Genomic DNA, 16455 nt, shown 5'->3' with positions numbered 1-16455 from the left:
TTTCTTCACACGAAGGTCTTGGAATTCCAAAGAGCAGCAAGAGAGGGTAAGACTCGAGGCAGGCTTTACACACTTCCCCAGCATCTTCTTGAATCTCTTTGTTAATGTACATTGGCCAAAACAAGTCACATGGCCAAGCTCAGAGTCAAGGAGTAGAGAGACAGCTCTACCTCTTAATAAGAAAAACAACAGAGTAATATTACAAAGGGGGGTGCATAAAAAAAGATGGGAGAGATCTGTGGCTATTTTGCATTGTACCACAATGAAGGAAGATAAAAATATGATGTCATGGAAACCAGTATGAATGATAGGATTATATTTATGTGTTCATGTAAAATTATATCAGCAGATGTGTGTATATATAAAACCATAATGACTTTAAAACTGTGGATTCACATGAGCAAAATATTCAGTAGGAAACATATTTGATAGACACAATTACATTAAATCCAAAAAAAATTTCAATTCAATTATTCCTCCCATTGTGCAATGTGTTCTGCTACAAATACCCTACAGAACTGAGAGCAGGTCTACACATTAAATATATCATTTTGTTGTCCTACCTTTTGTTTTGTTGACACTTTAAATTGCTTAATATAACACAGTAAACATTACAGTCATTTATATAATTTTGCATACTCCATCTGTAAAGAATTTGGTAATAACTTGCCTTATATAATACTTTGTACAGGAAGGCTTTTCCTAATGCTTCAAACTGACAGCATTTTCCCCAGTATGAATTCTATTATATTTTGTGAGGCTGTGAAAATATGGAAGTTCCCCTTCATTCAGTGCATTCTTAGAGGGTCTCTTCCAAATAATTTTTCTCATCTTAGGTGAAAGAGCCTGATGAATTCTTTTTATTATACAATGTATTCATATATGATCGGTCTTGGTTGAATTTTATAATACACACTTAGACCTGATTTCTGTGATAAGGTTTTCTCATTTTCAAGAAACAGGGTTACTTTCATGTATGAATATTGCGATGCATACTCAGAACTGATTTCTGAGTGAAGCCCTTTCCACAGTCACTACATTTATAGGGTTTCTCTCCAGTATGAATTGTCTGGTGTTTATTGAAATTTGACCTGTCAGTGAAAGCTTTCCCACATTCTGCACATATATATGGTTTCTCTCCTGTGTGAATTCGCTGATGTACTTTGAGATGTGGTTTCTTGGAGAAGGATTTCTCACAGTCAGAACATTTATAAGGCTTCTCTGTAGTATGGATTCTCTGATGTGTAATTAACTCTGACTTCTGGATGAAGGCCCTCCCACAATCAGCACAGACATAGGGTTTCTCTCCAGTATGAATTGTCTGGTGTTTATTGAAATTTGACCTGTCTGTGAAGGCTTTCCCACATTCTGCACATATATAAGACTTCTCTCCAGTATGAGATTTCTGGTGAGTATTGAGATTTGACCTGTTGGTAAAGGCCTTCCCACAGTCAGTGCATATATAGGGTTTCTCTCCTGTGTGAATTCGCTTATGCATCTGGAGTTGTGACTTAGAAGGGAAAGATTTCGCACAGTCACTGCATTCATAAGGCTTCTCTCCAGTATGAATTCTTTGATGTGCAATCAAGTGTGCCTTTTGGATGAAGGCCTGTCCACATTCAGTACATATGTAGGATCTCTCTCCTGTATGAATTCTCTGATGCATTCTGAGCGTTGATTTTTGGGTAAAGGCTTTCCCACACTCACTGCACTTGTGGTGTCTCTCTCCAGTATGAATTTTCTGATGTACATTGAGGGCTGAGTTCAGGGAGAAGCCTTTCCCACATTCACTGCATTCATAAAGTTTTTCTCCAGTATGGGTTGTCTGATGCCTAAGTAGAGATGACACTTGGAAAAATGATTTTCCACATTCACTACATTTATAGGGTTTTTCTCTAGTATGAATTTTCTCATGCATAATTAATTCTGAATTTTGGATGAACGCCTTCCCACACTCAGAACATATATATAGTTTTTCATCTCTATGAACTCTCAAATATATACTGAGTAGTGGCTTCTGTGTAAAAACATTCACACATTTGCTAAGTTCATGAGGTTTTTCCATAGTATGAATTCTCTGAGGTGCAAAGAGGTGTGACCTCTGGGTGAAGATCTTCCCAAGTTCAGTACACATATTTGCTTTCTCCCCAACAGGAAATTTCAGATTGTGACTGAGTGCTTGTTTGAGGCTGAAGACTTTGCCACACTGATTGCTGTCACAGAATTTCACTCCTGTATGTGTATTTTCATGGTTAGTATAAGAAGAGCTCTGGGTGAAAACTTGACCGTGTCCAATAATTTTATCAAAGTTCTTTGTTGCATTGTTTTTATTATGAATAGGTACATCTAAATTATACTTTAAACTCTTTCCAAATGAGTCACGTTTATGGGATCTTTTCTGTGAAGGAATAAGATTTGGGCCTGGATGAACAAATTTTCCACTGTCTTTATATTCATAATCCCATTCTGTATTCAACATTTTCTTATTGATGAAAGCAGCATGACTCAGAGGTTTGTTCTGTTTTTCCTGATAGCTTTTTATCTGTTCAGCACCGTGCCACAGTTCTTCTAAAATGGAATACAATGAATCATCTCTTGTATCTTCACCCTCCATTTCAGTATGAAATGAAACTTTTCCAGAAATTCTTTTTTGTGAGGTCTTAATCCCAAACTTTCCATCTAAAAAGAGAATGAAAAAGTAAAATTGACACAAAGAATAGACAGCAGAAGATTAAAAGGTACACGTAAATTAATCCAAATTGAACACAGGGAAACCAGTAAATTTGATGATGATGATGATGATGACAATGACAGAAAATACATATATAGCACTTATTATGTGCCAAGCTCTTATATGACACGATGTTCCAGGCATTGTTCTAAGAAATATATACATATGAACTCATTTAATCCTTTCAAAAGCCCTATGAGGTATTTTCTATTATTATCCACCATTGTAGATAAGGAAAGTGAAGTTCAGGATGATTATATATATATATATATATATATATATATATATATATATATATATATATATATATATATATTCAGTATTGGAGATTGGAGTTCAGCTAAGCAATCTAGCTCTATTTTGGTAGGGGATATCAAGAAGGGTGAAGTGAAGATTAAACAGACAAGGGTTTTAAGGGGAAATTTCTGTGGAGAGCCTAGGCTTGAAGGGGTGACTCAGAGTCTAAGTCTTCATTAGCTTGGCTTGAAGGGGTGACTCAGAGTCTAAGTCCTCATTAGCGTTCAATTCTAAATCCTCACTTATCTCACTGCTTCTTGCTTATGAGCAACAATATCAAATTAAGGTGATAAAAAACAGTTAAATTTGCTAAGAGAGTAGATCCTAAAAATTCTCATCACGAGGAAAAATTTTTTCTTTCTCTTTTTTGTATCTATACGATATGGATGTTAACTAAACTTACTGTGGCAATCATTTCACGATATATATGTCCAGTCATTATGCTGTACACATTAAATTTATACCATGATGTATGTCAATTATATCTCAAAAAAACTGAAAAAATTAATTTATTCATGCCTATAGGAAAAATATTGTGATCACAGCCATCTTGACCTATACAAACAATAAATGGATGTCTATACTCCAACTCTCCATCCAGGTGTTATTGTTTTCTTGGAACAAAAATTATATATATTTAACAAGAAGTACAAAATCAGAGAGATGACAAACCAACTGTGGTAGACTGAAAGCTGCCCACCAGAATCTGTTTCATCATTCTTTTGCAAAAACAGAGTAGTAGCCAGGCATATGGCTGCCCAGTCATATAACATTTCTCAACCTCCTTTGAAAATTGGTGTGGCCATGTGACAATGTTCTAAACAGAATGTGAGAGAAAATAATGGGTGCTACCTTCAAACCAGAGCATTGAAACAGTAGGCATGTTTTCTCTATACCTTCTTCTACCCTCTTGCTTACTAAAACCTGGACTTGACGGCAACATGGATTCAAACATGCAGATGCCACAAAGAATCCAAGAGACAGCAGAGTTGAGTAATGGAAGGAACCTGGATTCATGAATAAGCAGGAGCAACTAGGTTTTCCAATGGCCTGTGATATTAGAGACTTTATATAAGAGAGAAATAAAATTCTGTATTTAAGTCACTGTATCTAATGCTCTCTTTACTACTGTGAATTACCTTTAACACAATTAATATACTATTCTTGCCCAGAGTGGGAATCACAGATTGTTCCATCACAAGTACAGTTCATGAGACATATGCCAATCTCAATAATAATTGTAAAATGAAGAATTACACACTATCTCACCAGCAAGAGTTTTTAGATACTGAGAATGCTCTGAATCATCAAATCCAGTTTTCCCGTTAGTCATTTTGATACTGTACTCTGAACACATGTCCCATAAAAAATCTCATCCTCTTCTTTTTTTTTTTATTTTTTAACATCTTTATTGGAGTATAATTGCTTTACAAGGGTGTGTTTGTTTCTGCTTTATAACAAAGTGAATCAGCTATACATATACATATATCCCCATATCTCCTCCCTCTTGCATCTCCCTCCCACCTTCCCTATCCCACCCCTCTAGGTGGTCACAAATCACCGAGCTGATCTCCCTGTGCTTTGCGGATACTTCCCACTAGCTATCTATTTTACATTTGGTAGTATATATAAGTCCATGCCACTCTCTCACTTCGTCCCAGCTTACCCTTCCCCCTCCCCGTGTCCTCAAGTCCATTCTCTACGTCTGTGTCTTTATTCCTGTCCTGCCCCTAGGTTCGTCAGAACCATTGTTTTTTTGATTCCATATATATGTGTTAGCATACGGTATTTGTTTTTCTCTTTCTGACTTGCTTCACTCTGTATGACACACTCTAGGTCCACCCACCTCACTACAAATAACTCAATTACGTTTCTTTTTATGGCTGAGTAATATTCCATTGTATATATCTGCCACATCTTCTTTAAACATTCACCTGTCGATGGACACTCAGGTTGCTTCCATGTCCTGGCTATTGTAAATACACCTTCAATGAACATTGTGGTACATGACTCTTTTTGAATTATGGTTTTCTCAGGGTATATGCCCAGTAGTGGGATTCCTGGGTCGTATGGTAGTTCTATTTTTAGTTTTTTAAGGAACCTCCATACTGTTCTCCATAGTGGCTGTATCAATTTACATTCCCACCAACAGTGCAAGAGGGTTCCCTTTTCTCTACACCCTCTCCAGCATTTATTGTTTCTAGATTTTTTGATGATGGCCACTCTGACCAGTGTGAGATGATATCTCATTGTAGTTTTGATTTGCATTTCTCTAATGATTAATGATGTTGAGCATTCTTTCATGTGTTTGTTGGCAATCTGTATATCTTCTTTGGAGAAATGTCTATTTAGGTCTTCTGCCCATTTTTGGGCTGGGTTGTTTGTTTTTTTTGATATTGAGCTGCATGAGCTGCTTGTAAATTTTGGAGATTAATCGTTTGTCAGTTGCTTCATTTGCAAATATTTCCTCCCATTCTGAGGGTTGTCTTTTGGTCTTGTTTATGGTTTCCTTTGTTGTGCAAAAGCTTTTAAGTTTCATTAGGTCCCATTTGTTTATTTTTGTTTTTATTTCCGTTTCTCTAGGAGGTGGGTCAAAAAAGATCTTGCTGTGATTTATGTCATATTGTTCTGCCTATGTTTTCCTCTAAGAGTTTTATAGTGTCTGGCCTTACATTTAGGTCCTTAACCCATTTTCAGTTTATTTTTGTGTATGGTGTTAGGGAGTGTTCTAATTTCATTCTTTTACATGTAGCTGTCCAGTTTTCCCAGCACCACTTATTGAAGAGACTGTCTTTTCTCCATTGTATATTCTTGCCTCCTTTATCAAAAATAAGTTGACCATATGTGCGTGGGTTTATCTCTGGGCTTTCTATCCTGTTCCATTTATCTATATTTCTGTTTTTGTGCCAGTACCATACTGTCTTGATTACTGTAGCTTTGTAGTATAGTCTGAAGTCAGGGAGCCTGATTTCTCCAGCTCCGTTTTTCTTTCTCAAGACTGCTTTGGCTATTTGGGGTCTTTTGTGTTTCCATACACATTGTGAAATTTTTGCTTCTAGTTCTGTGAAAAATGCCATTGGTAGTTTGATAGGGATTGCATTGATTGCTTTGGGTAGTATAGTCATTTTCACAATGTTGATTCTTCCAATCTGAGAACATGGTATATATCTCTCCATCTGTTTGTATCATCTTTAATTTCTTTCATCAGTGTCTTATAGTTTTCTGCATACAGGTCTTCTGTCTCCTTAGGTAGGTTTATTCCTAAGTATTTTATTCTTTTTGTTGCAATGGTAAATGGGAGTGTTTCCTTAATTTCTCTTTCAGAATTTTCATCATTAGTGTATAGGAATGCAAGAGATTTCTGTGCATTAATTTTGTATCCTGATACTTTACCAAATTCATTGATTAGCTCTAGTAGTTTTCTGGTAGAGTCTTTAGTATGCTCTATGTATTGTATCATGTCATCTGCAAACAGTGACAGCTTTACTTCTTCTTTTCCAGTTTGGATTCCTTTTATTTCTTTTTCTTCTCTGATTGCTGTGGCTAAAACTTCCAAAACTATGTTGAATAACAGTGGGGAGAGTGGGCAACCTTGTCTTGTTCCTGATCTTAGTGGAAATGGTTTCAGTTTTCACCATTGAGAACGATGTTGGCTGTGGGTTTGTCATATATGGCCTTTATTATGTTGAGGTAAGTTCCCTCTATGTCTACTTTCTGGAGAGTTTTTATCATAAATGGGTGTTGAATTTTGTCGAATGCTTTTTTTTTTCTTTTTATAAATTTATTTATTTATCTATTTTTGGCTGCGTTGAGTCTTCGTTGTTGTGCATGGGCTTTCTCTAGTTGCGGGGAGCAGGGGCTCCTCTTCATTGCGGTGCGCAGGCTTCTCATTGCAGTGACTTCTCTTGTTGCGGAGCACGGGCTCTAGGTGCACACAGGCTTCAGTAGTTGTGGCTCACAGACTCTGGAGCACAGGCTCAGTAGTTGTGGAGCATGGGCTTAGTTGCTCCGCGGCATGTGGGATCTTCCCCGGGCCAGGGCTTGAACCCGTGTCCCCTGCCTTGGCAGGCGGATTCTTAACCACTGCGCCACCAGGGAAGCCCCTTGTCGAAAGCTTTTACTGCATCTATTGAGATGATCATATGGTTTTTCTCCTTCAATTTGTTCATATGTTTTATCATATTGATTGGTTTGCGTATATGCAAGAATCCTTGCATTCCTGGGATAAACCCCACTTGATCATGGTGTATGATCCTTTTACTGTGCTGTTGGATTCTGTTTGCTAGTATTTTGTTGAGGATATTTGCATGTATGTTCATCAGTGATATTGGCCTGTAGTTTTCTTTCTTTGTGACATCTTTGTCTGGTTTTGGTATCAGGGTGATGGTGGCCTCGTAGAATGAGTTGGGGAGTGTTCCTCCCTCTGCTATATTTTGGAAGAGTTTGAGAAGGATAGGTGTTAGCTCTTCTCTAAATGTTTGATAGAATTCGCCTGTGAAGCCATCTGGTCCTGGGCTTTTGTTTGTTGGAAGATTTTTAATCACAGTCTCAATTTCAGTGCTTGTGACTGGTCTGCTTACATTTCCTATTTCTTCCTGCTTCAGTCTCAGAAGGTTGTGCTTTTCTAAGAATCTGTCCATTTCTTCCAGGTTGTCCATTTTATTGGCATATAGTTGCTTGTAGTAATCTCTCATGATCCTTTGTATTTCTGAAGTGTCAGTTGTTACTTCTCCTTTTTCAAGACTATTGAGTCTTCTCCCTTTTTCTCTTGAGGAGTCTGGCTAACGGTTTATCAATTTTGTTTATCTTCTCAAAGAACCAGCTTTTAGTTTTATTGATCTTTGCTATTGTTTCCTTCATTTCTTTTTCATTTATTTCTGATCTGATCTTTATGATTTCTTTCCGTCTGCTAACTTTGGGGTTTTTTTGTTCTTCTTTCTCTAATTGCTTTAGGTGTAAGGTTAGGTTGTTTATTTGAGATGTTTTTTGTTTCTTGAGGTAGGATTGCATTGCTATAAACTTCCCTCTTAGAACTGCTTTGGCTGCATTCCATAGGTTTTGGGTTGTCGTGTTTTCATTGTCATTTGTTTCTAGGTATTTTTTTGATTTCCTCTTTGATTTCTTCAGTGATCTCTTGGTTATTTAGTAGTGTATTGTTTAGCCTCCATGTGTTTGTAATTTTTACAGATTTTTTCCCCCTGTAATTGATATCTAGTCTCATAGCATTGTGATCAGAAAAGATACTTGATATGATTTCAATTTTCTTAAATTTACCAAGGCTTGGTTTGTGACCCAGGATATGATCTATCCTGGAGAATGTTCCATGAGCACTTGAGAAGAAAGTGTATTCTGTTGTTTTTGGATGGAATGTCCTATAAATATCAATTAAGTCCATCTTGTTTAATGTATCATTTAAAGCTTGTGTTTCCTTATTTATTTTCATTTTGGATGATCTGTCCATTGGTGAAAGTGGGGTGTTAAAGTCCCCTACTATGATTGTGTTACTGCCGATTTCTCCTTTTATGGCTGTTAGCATTTGCCTTCTGTACTGAGGTGCTCCTATGTTGGGTGCATAAATATTTACAATTGTTCTATCTTCTTCTTGGATTGATCCCTTGATCATTATGTAGTGTCCTTCTTTGTCTCTTGTAATAGTCTTTATTTTAAAGTTTATTTTGTCTGATATGAGAATTGCTACTCCAGCTTTCTTTTGATTTCCATTTGCATGGAATATCTTTTTCCATCCCCTCACTTTCAGTCTGTATGTGTCCCTAGGTCTGAAGTGGGTCTCTTGTAGACAGCATATATACGGGTCTTGTTTTTGTATCCATTCAGCCAGTCTATGTCTTTTGGTTGGAGCATTTAATCCATTTACATTTAAGGTAGTTATCGATATGTATGTTCCTATTACCATTTTCTTAATTGTTTTGGGTTTGTTATTGTAGGTCTTTTCCTTCTCTTGTGTTTCCTGCCTAGAGAAGTTCCTTTAGCATTTGTTGTAAAGCTGGTTTGGTGGTGGTGAATTCTTTTAGCTTTTACTTGTCTGTAAAGGTTTTAGTTTCTCCATCGAATCTGAATGAGATCCTTGCTGGGTGCAGTAATCTTGGTTGTAGTTTTTTCCCTTTCATCACTTTAAATATGTTCTGACACTCGCTTCTGGCTTGCAGAGTTTCTGCTGAAAGATCAGCTGTTAACCTTATGGGGATTCCTTTGTATGTTATTTGTTTTTCCCTTGCTGCTTTTAATATTTTTTCTTTGTATTTAATTTTTGGTAGTTTGATTAATATGTGTCTTGGCATGTTTCTCCTTGGATTTATCCTCTATGGGACTCTCTGTGCTTCCTGGACTTGATTGAGTATTTCCTTTCCCGTATTTGGGAAGTTTTCAACTATAACCTCTTCAAACATTTTCTCAGTCCCTTTCTTTTTCTCTTCTTCTTCTGGGACCCCTATAATTCGAATGTTGGTGCGTTTAATGTTGTCCCAGAGGTCTCTGAGAGTGTCCTCAATTCTTTTCATTCTTTTTTCTTTATTCTGCTGTTCGGTAGTTATTTCCACTATTTTATCTTCCAGGTCACTTATCAGTTCTTCTGCCTCAGTTATTCTGCTATAGATTCCTTCTAGAGAAGTTTTAATTTCATTTATTGTGTTGTTCATCATTGTTTGTTTTCTCTTTAGTTCTTCTAGATTCTTGTTAAACGTTTCTTATATTTTCTCCATTGTATTTCCAAGATTTTGGATCATCTTTACTATCATTACTCTGAATTCTTTTTCAGGTAGACTGCCTATTTCCTCGTCATTTGTTTGGTCTGGTGGGTTTTTACCTTGCTCCTTCATCTGCTGTGTGTTTCTCTGTCTTTTCATTTTGTTTAACTTACTGTGTTTGGGGTCTCCTTTTCACAGGCTGCAGGTTCATAGTTCCCGTTGTTTTTGGTGTCTGCCCCCAGTGGCTAAGGTTGGTTCAGTGGGTTGTGTAGGCTTCCTGGTGGAGGGGACTGGTGCTTGTGTTCTGGTGGATGAGACTGGATCTTGTCTTTCTGGTGGGCAGGACCCTGTCCGGTGGTGTGTTTTGGGGTGTCTGTGACCTTATTATGATTTTAGACAGCCTCTCTGCTAATGGGTGGGGTTGTGTTCCTATCTTGCTAGTTGTTTGGCATAGGGTGTCCAGCACTGTAGCTTGCTGGTCGTTGAGTGGAGCTGGGAGGTCTCTGGTGGACCAGTGTGCTGAACTCGGCTCTCCCACCTCAGAGGCACAGGACTGACACCCAGCTGGAGCACCAAGACCCTGTCAGCCAAATGGCTCAGAAGAAAAGGGAGAAAAAACGAAAGAAAGAAATAAATAAATAAAATAAAATAAAGTTATTAAAATAAAAAATTTTTTAAAGTATTAAAAATTAAAAAAAATTAAAAAGTAAGAAAAAAAAGAAAGAAGAGAGCAACCAAACCAAAAAACAAATCCATCAATGATAACAAGCGCTAAAAACTATAGTAAAAAAAAAAAACAGACAGAACCCTAGGACAAATGGAAAAGCAAAGCCAGACAGCCAAAATCCCACAAAGAAGCATACACATACACACTTGCAAGGGAATTTTCACAAGGGAAAAAGGAAAAAAATATATATCTTTTGGGAAGTCTGAGGTCTTCTGCCAGCGTTCAGTAGGTGTTCTGTAGGAGTTGTTCCACATGTAGATGTATTTCTGATGTATTTGTGGGGAGGAAAGTGATCTCCACGTCTTACTCCTCCACCATCTTGAAGGCCTCTCCCTCCTCTTATTCTTAAGTTGCATTTTATTCTCATACATTTGGCTTTACTTTATTTGGAAGTTATTAAGCCCTGGATTCCTAGGCTTGGTTTTAGAGGTGGCTTCACTTCTCACTTTACTTAACACTTAAATGTATATAAAATGTCTAACATAAATAGAACTTAACTTCTAACCCCCTGCTGTATTGGACAATATTTAGATCACCAGCACCAATATTCATTGTAAAAAATTTGCTCCTGCAATAAAAAGTTTCTCTACACCTTTCCTGATCCCACAGATTCAATGAACAGTACATAAATGGAGAGTCATCAGTCTAGAAAGAGCTGTGCATGCAAGCTGGCATTCTCTTTGCCACTCAAAAAAATGCCTCCCAAAAGTCCAGTTTATTCCCAAATAAAAGGACATGTTCATATCCTCTTCCTCCATTCCTGCTTAGCATCTTCTTTTGTGCTATTTAAAAATGTATGTATGCTTCATCAAATAGTTTGAGTCTTTTATTTTGAAAATTAATCTGATCATATTGCTAGTGAGACTTTTTTCTGAACCTCTGAAGCAGACACCCTATGTGCTATTCATTTTGCTAATCATTTTAATAGACTTCTAATAGCAGCCAAAATAAATAAATGTTTAAAAAATAGAAACACAGAAGGGGTGGGCAGGTAGAGCCACATCCCCAAACAGAAAAGCTTTCAGCCATTGTGCGTGCCTCCCGCGGGTGCAGCCCTGCTCCAGGCTTTTTGCATAGACGCACGGGCAATTGAATACAAAAAGGGCAGGCCTCCTCCGCCCTCCTTCTCACCCCCCTTCCTGCCCTGGGTGTGGAGCTCGGGCCAGGTGTGGGCTTGGGTGGTTGGTTACCGCCTTTTGCACCAGCGGCGGCGAGGAGCGGGGGTGGTCGCTCTTTCTTTTTCTCTTAGAAGAGGTTTTAGCACAGGTTTCCTCGTTCTCACTTCCACCTCACCTCACCGCCTCCCGACCCCCCTTCTCCCCCTCCCTAAAAAAAAAAAAAAAATAGAAACACAATGCATAGACAGTAAACTTTTAAATATTTGATTCCATTGTCTTTGCTTTCCAATTACAATCTATGTTACGTTGAATTCCTCTCAGTAGAACTTTTAAAAACCCTTCTGAAATAGAGCAAAATACTCATATTCTTGTCCCCCACAAATTTGATTAGTTAATATTGGTATTTTCTTTGTGCTTAGCATTTGGATAACGAAAATAAGATACAGGCTCTTATTTTCAGGGACTTTCAAAATTACTAGGGGCAGAAGCATCTGAGTGATGGGGGAACGGAAATGGAAAAGAGCAATAACTTTGGAGTAGGTAAGGGGAGTTTCATGGAATAGACGATAACCTGAAACAAAACGGAAGTGTCTATTGCCTAGATAGGCAAAGCACAAAATAATAAAGAGCCTAGATTCAGAGACGAACTTCATATTTGGTAGGCATTAAAGACAAGGTGAAAATCTGAGGAAAGCATGAATTAAGGAAACTGCACAGATACAACTTTAATTGGAAATAAATGGCCATGTTGTAGGTGGCACTGAGAGAAGAGCTATTGGTCATGTATTATATAACATGGAGTAATTGACACAGGAAACTATATTCAATATCCTGTGATAAACTATAACAGAAAAGAATATGAAGAAGAATATATATATGTATAACTGAATCACTGTGTTGTACAGCATAAATTAACACAACATTGTAAATCAACTATACTTCAATAAAATAAATTTTAAAAAATAAAAATAAAATCATTTGGACTGCAAAAAATTAATATTTAATATTAATAGCTTTACTTCATAAAGCTAATGGCAAAGATAAATGCAGTGTCTCAGGTAATGAAATCTATCAGTGGCATTTAAGATGAACTAGAAACAAGAATGGAATCTGCAAATCCCATTAGGAACAGAGTAATCCAAGCATAAGAAAATACAGACTTACTCTAGGTGATGATACTAGGAGTTAAGATGAGAGGATATCTAAATAGTATTCTTTTAAAAAGAAAAAAAAGGAATTGCAGAGTAATTAGTAGGAGAAGATAGCTAAGAGGGAAGAAACAAGAAACAGCAGAATCTGACAAAGTTTGGAATGTTGAAGATTCCTGATTTGGGCAATGATGATGCCAATTCCTCACATACTAAGTAAGGATGAATAAAGTAGAATATTCTGTGGGAATTGTCTAATATGTAGGTAAGTGTGGTACTAAAGCCCAGTTATAATATAGCAACTAGTGGTGCCAATATGGAAGTCATAAGAATACAAATAAAAAGCTTAAGTGTTCAGAATGGAAGAATCTTTTGAATTAATTACTACGGGAACAAATATCCAGAAGACAGTAAACAACATCCATAGCCAGTGGCATCTCAGTGGGGGGAAAAGGCTCAATGGAAAAGGAAGTGAGCAAATTAGGTACAAGTCAAGAATAGAAGAAAACTATATGGTTAGACAAGATAAAATAACAGGAACAAGAAATTCACAGGAGAGGAAACCCAAATGGATAACAGATATTAAAAAGGGGGAAAAACACCACAATACCACTTTACATCCATTAGATTGGCCACAAAATAAGAAATCTGGATAATGCCAAGTACTGGCATAGATGTGGTGAAATGGGCACACTTGTGTACAGCATGTATACTCCAATGATCAAGCAATACCATTCCTATATAAATATCCCCAAGGAATAATCTCACAGGCTCATAAGATGATCTGCATAAGAAATTCTTCATTTATTGAGGTATAATTTCTATACAGTAAAGTGCAGATCTTAAATGTAGAACTCATGAGTTTTTTCATATTATACCCCATGTAACCACCACCTAGATGAAAATATAAAATATTTTAATTATCCCAGGAAATTTCCTTGTGGTCCTTCCCAGTCAATTACTGACCTCCAGAGGTGACCACCATTCTGACCATGATGATACCTTTGGAAGAAGAGTAATTTTTTATTCTAATATAGTTCAATTTACTATCAAATGAGGTGGAAAATGTTTTTTGTTTTTGTTGTTCTCCAAAGGAACTTGTACGATACTGGTATTATTTCTTTAAACGACAGGAAGAATTCACCAATGAAGAGAGGTTTTAAATTCTAGGTTAAACTTCTTTAATAGATAGATAAAAAGACTACTAAAATTTTTCTCTTTCTGTTTGTGACATTTCTTATAACTTGTGTTTTTCTAGGACTGTATCCATTTCATCTCAGTTATCAAATTTGTTAGCATAAAGTTCATCATAATATCTTCTTAATATCCAGTGATACAATACCCCCTGGTCACCAGAACCAGGTGCTCCAGGGGTATCCTCTGTGTGGGCTGCATGTACTCACCTGTTGTGGTTGGGCCATGATTGCTGTGAGCATACTGGAGGGTGGAATGGCCCCCTGGAGCAGGACCCACTTTGGGGGGGCACTGGGGCCAGCTGAGGCTGCCCACTGGGTGGAGTGGGGTGGGTCCTTAGAGGAACACTGGGTGCATGGTGTTAGTGAGGCTAATGGAGAGTGGGAGAGTGACAGAAATGGTACCTGCCAGCACCAGGCCAGCTAGGTGGAAGGAGAGTAAAAAAAATGCACTAGCAATTCTGTCCCTAGAGAAAGTTCCACTAGATCCCTGCCCCTCTGGAACATGCTCTAAAATTAGTCAGTGAATCTCATTCTCGTATAACCCAGGCACTTTCAAGCTGCTGCCTCTGCAATGGGACTCAGAGAGAGTAAGTCTGTATGTGAGCCCTTCAAGAGTGGAGTCTTAGTTTCTGACAGCCCTCCAGCTTTCCCAGATGTAAGCCCCACTGGTTTTCAAAGCCAGATGTTGGGGGACTTGTCTTCCTAGTGCAGGTATCCTGGGCTGGGGAGTGCAACGTGGGGCTTGGACCCCTCACTTTTCAAGGGGGACCTCTGCAGTTATGATACCTTCTTGCTTGTGGGTCATCACACTGGGTGTGTGGGTTCTGAATAGACTGTGTCTCTGCCCCTCCTACATATCTCAATGTGGCCTTTTCTTTATATCCTTAGTTGTGGAAAATCTGTTCTGCTAGTCTTCATGTCATTCTCAGAGATAGTTAGTTGTTCTCTGTGTAGCTGTAATTTAAGTGTGTTTGTGGGAGGAGATGAGCTCAGGATTTTCCTACTCTACCATCTTGATCTAAAGCAATAAATTTCTATCTGGGTGGTACTTGAGCTTCATGCCACAAGTTCTGATGTGTCACATCTTCATTATCATTCTGCTCAAAATATTTTCTAATTCCACTGTGGATTTTTCTTTGACTTATGAGCTATGTGTATATATGCTGCTTACTTTCTAAACATTTGGATATGTTCTAATTGTCTCTCTGTTCAGAGTTTTGATTTATTTCAACAGTAACTAGAGAACATATAATGTATGATTTCAATCCTTTGAAATTTGTTGCAATTAGCTTTATGTCCCAAAATAGGGTCTATTTTGGTCAGTGTGCCACATGCACTTGAAAAGAATGTGTAATCTACAGTTGTGGGATGCAGTGACCTATGTGTGTCAGTTAGGTCATACTGGTTTATCGTGTTCAAATCCTCTACATCTTTACAGATTCTTTTGTCTGTAAACAGACAAAAATCAATTACTGAGATAGGTATGTCAAAATCTCCAACTATGGTTGTATATTTTATCTTTTCTTTTAGTATAATCCATATTTTCTTTATATATTTTGAGGCTATGTTATTAAGTGCATACAAATTTATATTTTTGTAATCCTGTTGAATTGAAATTTTATCAATTTCAGAGAAAGAGGGCACATTACAGAAGATACAACAGACATTAAAATGATAATACAGGAATATTATGAAACAACTGAATGTCAAATATTGACAACTTAGATAAAATGCACAAACTCCTTGAAAGAAAAATTATCAAAACAAGAAGAAATAGAAAATGTGAACATCCCTATATCTATTAAAGAAACTGAATTTGAAATTAAAGATAATCCCACAAAGAAAACTTCAGACCCAGATGAGTTCACTGGTAAATTTTATCATATATTTAAGGAAAAATTATAAAATTTAAAGCAATCTTATACAAAATCACCAAACAGAGGAGTGAACATTGAAAAATCTTAGCAAATATAGCAATTTTACACAAATTCTTCCAGAAGACAGAGCAGGCATGGAATTTTAACTCATTTTATGAGGTTAGCATTAACATGATACTGAAATCAAAGATGTTATAAGCGAAAAAAATCCCCCCAAACTAAAGGTTAATATCTCTCAGAAACATAGAGATAAAAATCCTTACCAAATACTAGCAAACTGAATCAAGAAATACATGAAAGAAGATAATACATCATGATCAAGTAAGGTTTATCCTGGGAATGCAAGGTCAGTTTAACATCTGAAAATCAGTGAAATTCATCACATTACCAGAATAAAATGTTCATCTCAATAAATGCAGAAAAAGCATTTGGAATATCTCATATCCATTCATGTTAAAAACTCTTCAAACTAGGAATAAAAATAAATTGCCACAATTAATAAAGGGCATCTAAGGAAAACCACAGCTAATATACTTAACACTGAAAGACTGAAAGCCTTTGCCTTCAGATTGGGAACAAGATAAAATAAACATAAAGGGCATGCAGACTAAAAAGGAAATGATAAAAAGACATGATAATGGATACAGAAAATTTTAA

The 16455-nt window shown here is 37.0% G+C and overlaps 1 protein-coding gene across 4 annotated transcripts in view; it reads right to left on the bottom strand.

Annotated features, from left to right (window-relative positions):
- Positions 1-301: 301 nt before the first annotated feature.
- The window catches only part of LOC132356897 (zinc finger protein 81), an 83724-nt gene continuing 67570 nt past the window's right edge, over positions 302-16455 (bottom strand). For all 4 annotated transcript variants that reach the window (XM_059910101.1, XM_059910099.1, XM_059910100.1 and 1 more), the window contains one exon: positions 302-2679. In XM_059910101.1, the coding sequence (XP_059766084.1) occupies positions 971-2679 (1709 nt within the window). In that variant the 3' untranslated portion in view covers positions 302-970. The remainder of the gene's footprint in view (positions 2680-16455) is intronic.

Source organism: Balaenoptera ricei, chromosome X (genome assembly GCF_028023285.1).
Source record: "Balaenoptera ricei isolate mBalRic1 chromosome X, mBalRic1.hap2, whole genome shotgun sequence".
Taxonomy (NCBI): domain Eukaryota; kingdom Metazoa; phylum Chordata; class Mammalia; order Artiodactyla; family Balaenopteridae; genus Balaenoptera; species Balaenoptera ricei.
Note: the sequence above shows the minus strand (reverse complement) of the source record. Positions and strands in the feature narration are given on the sequence as shown.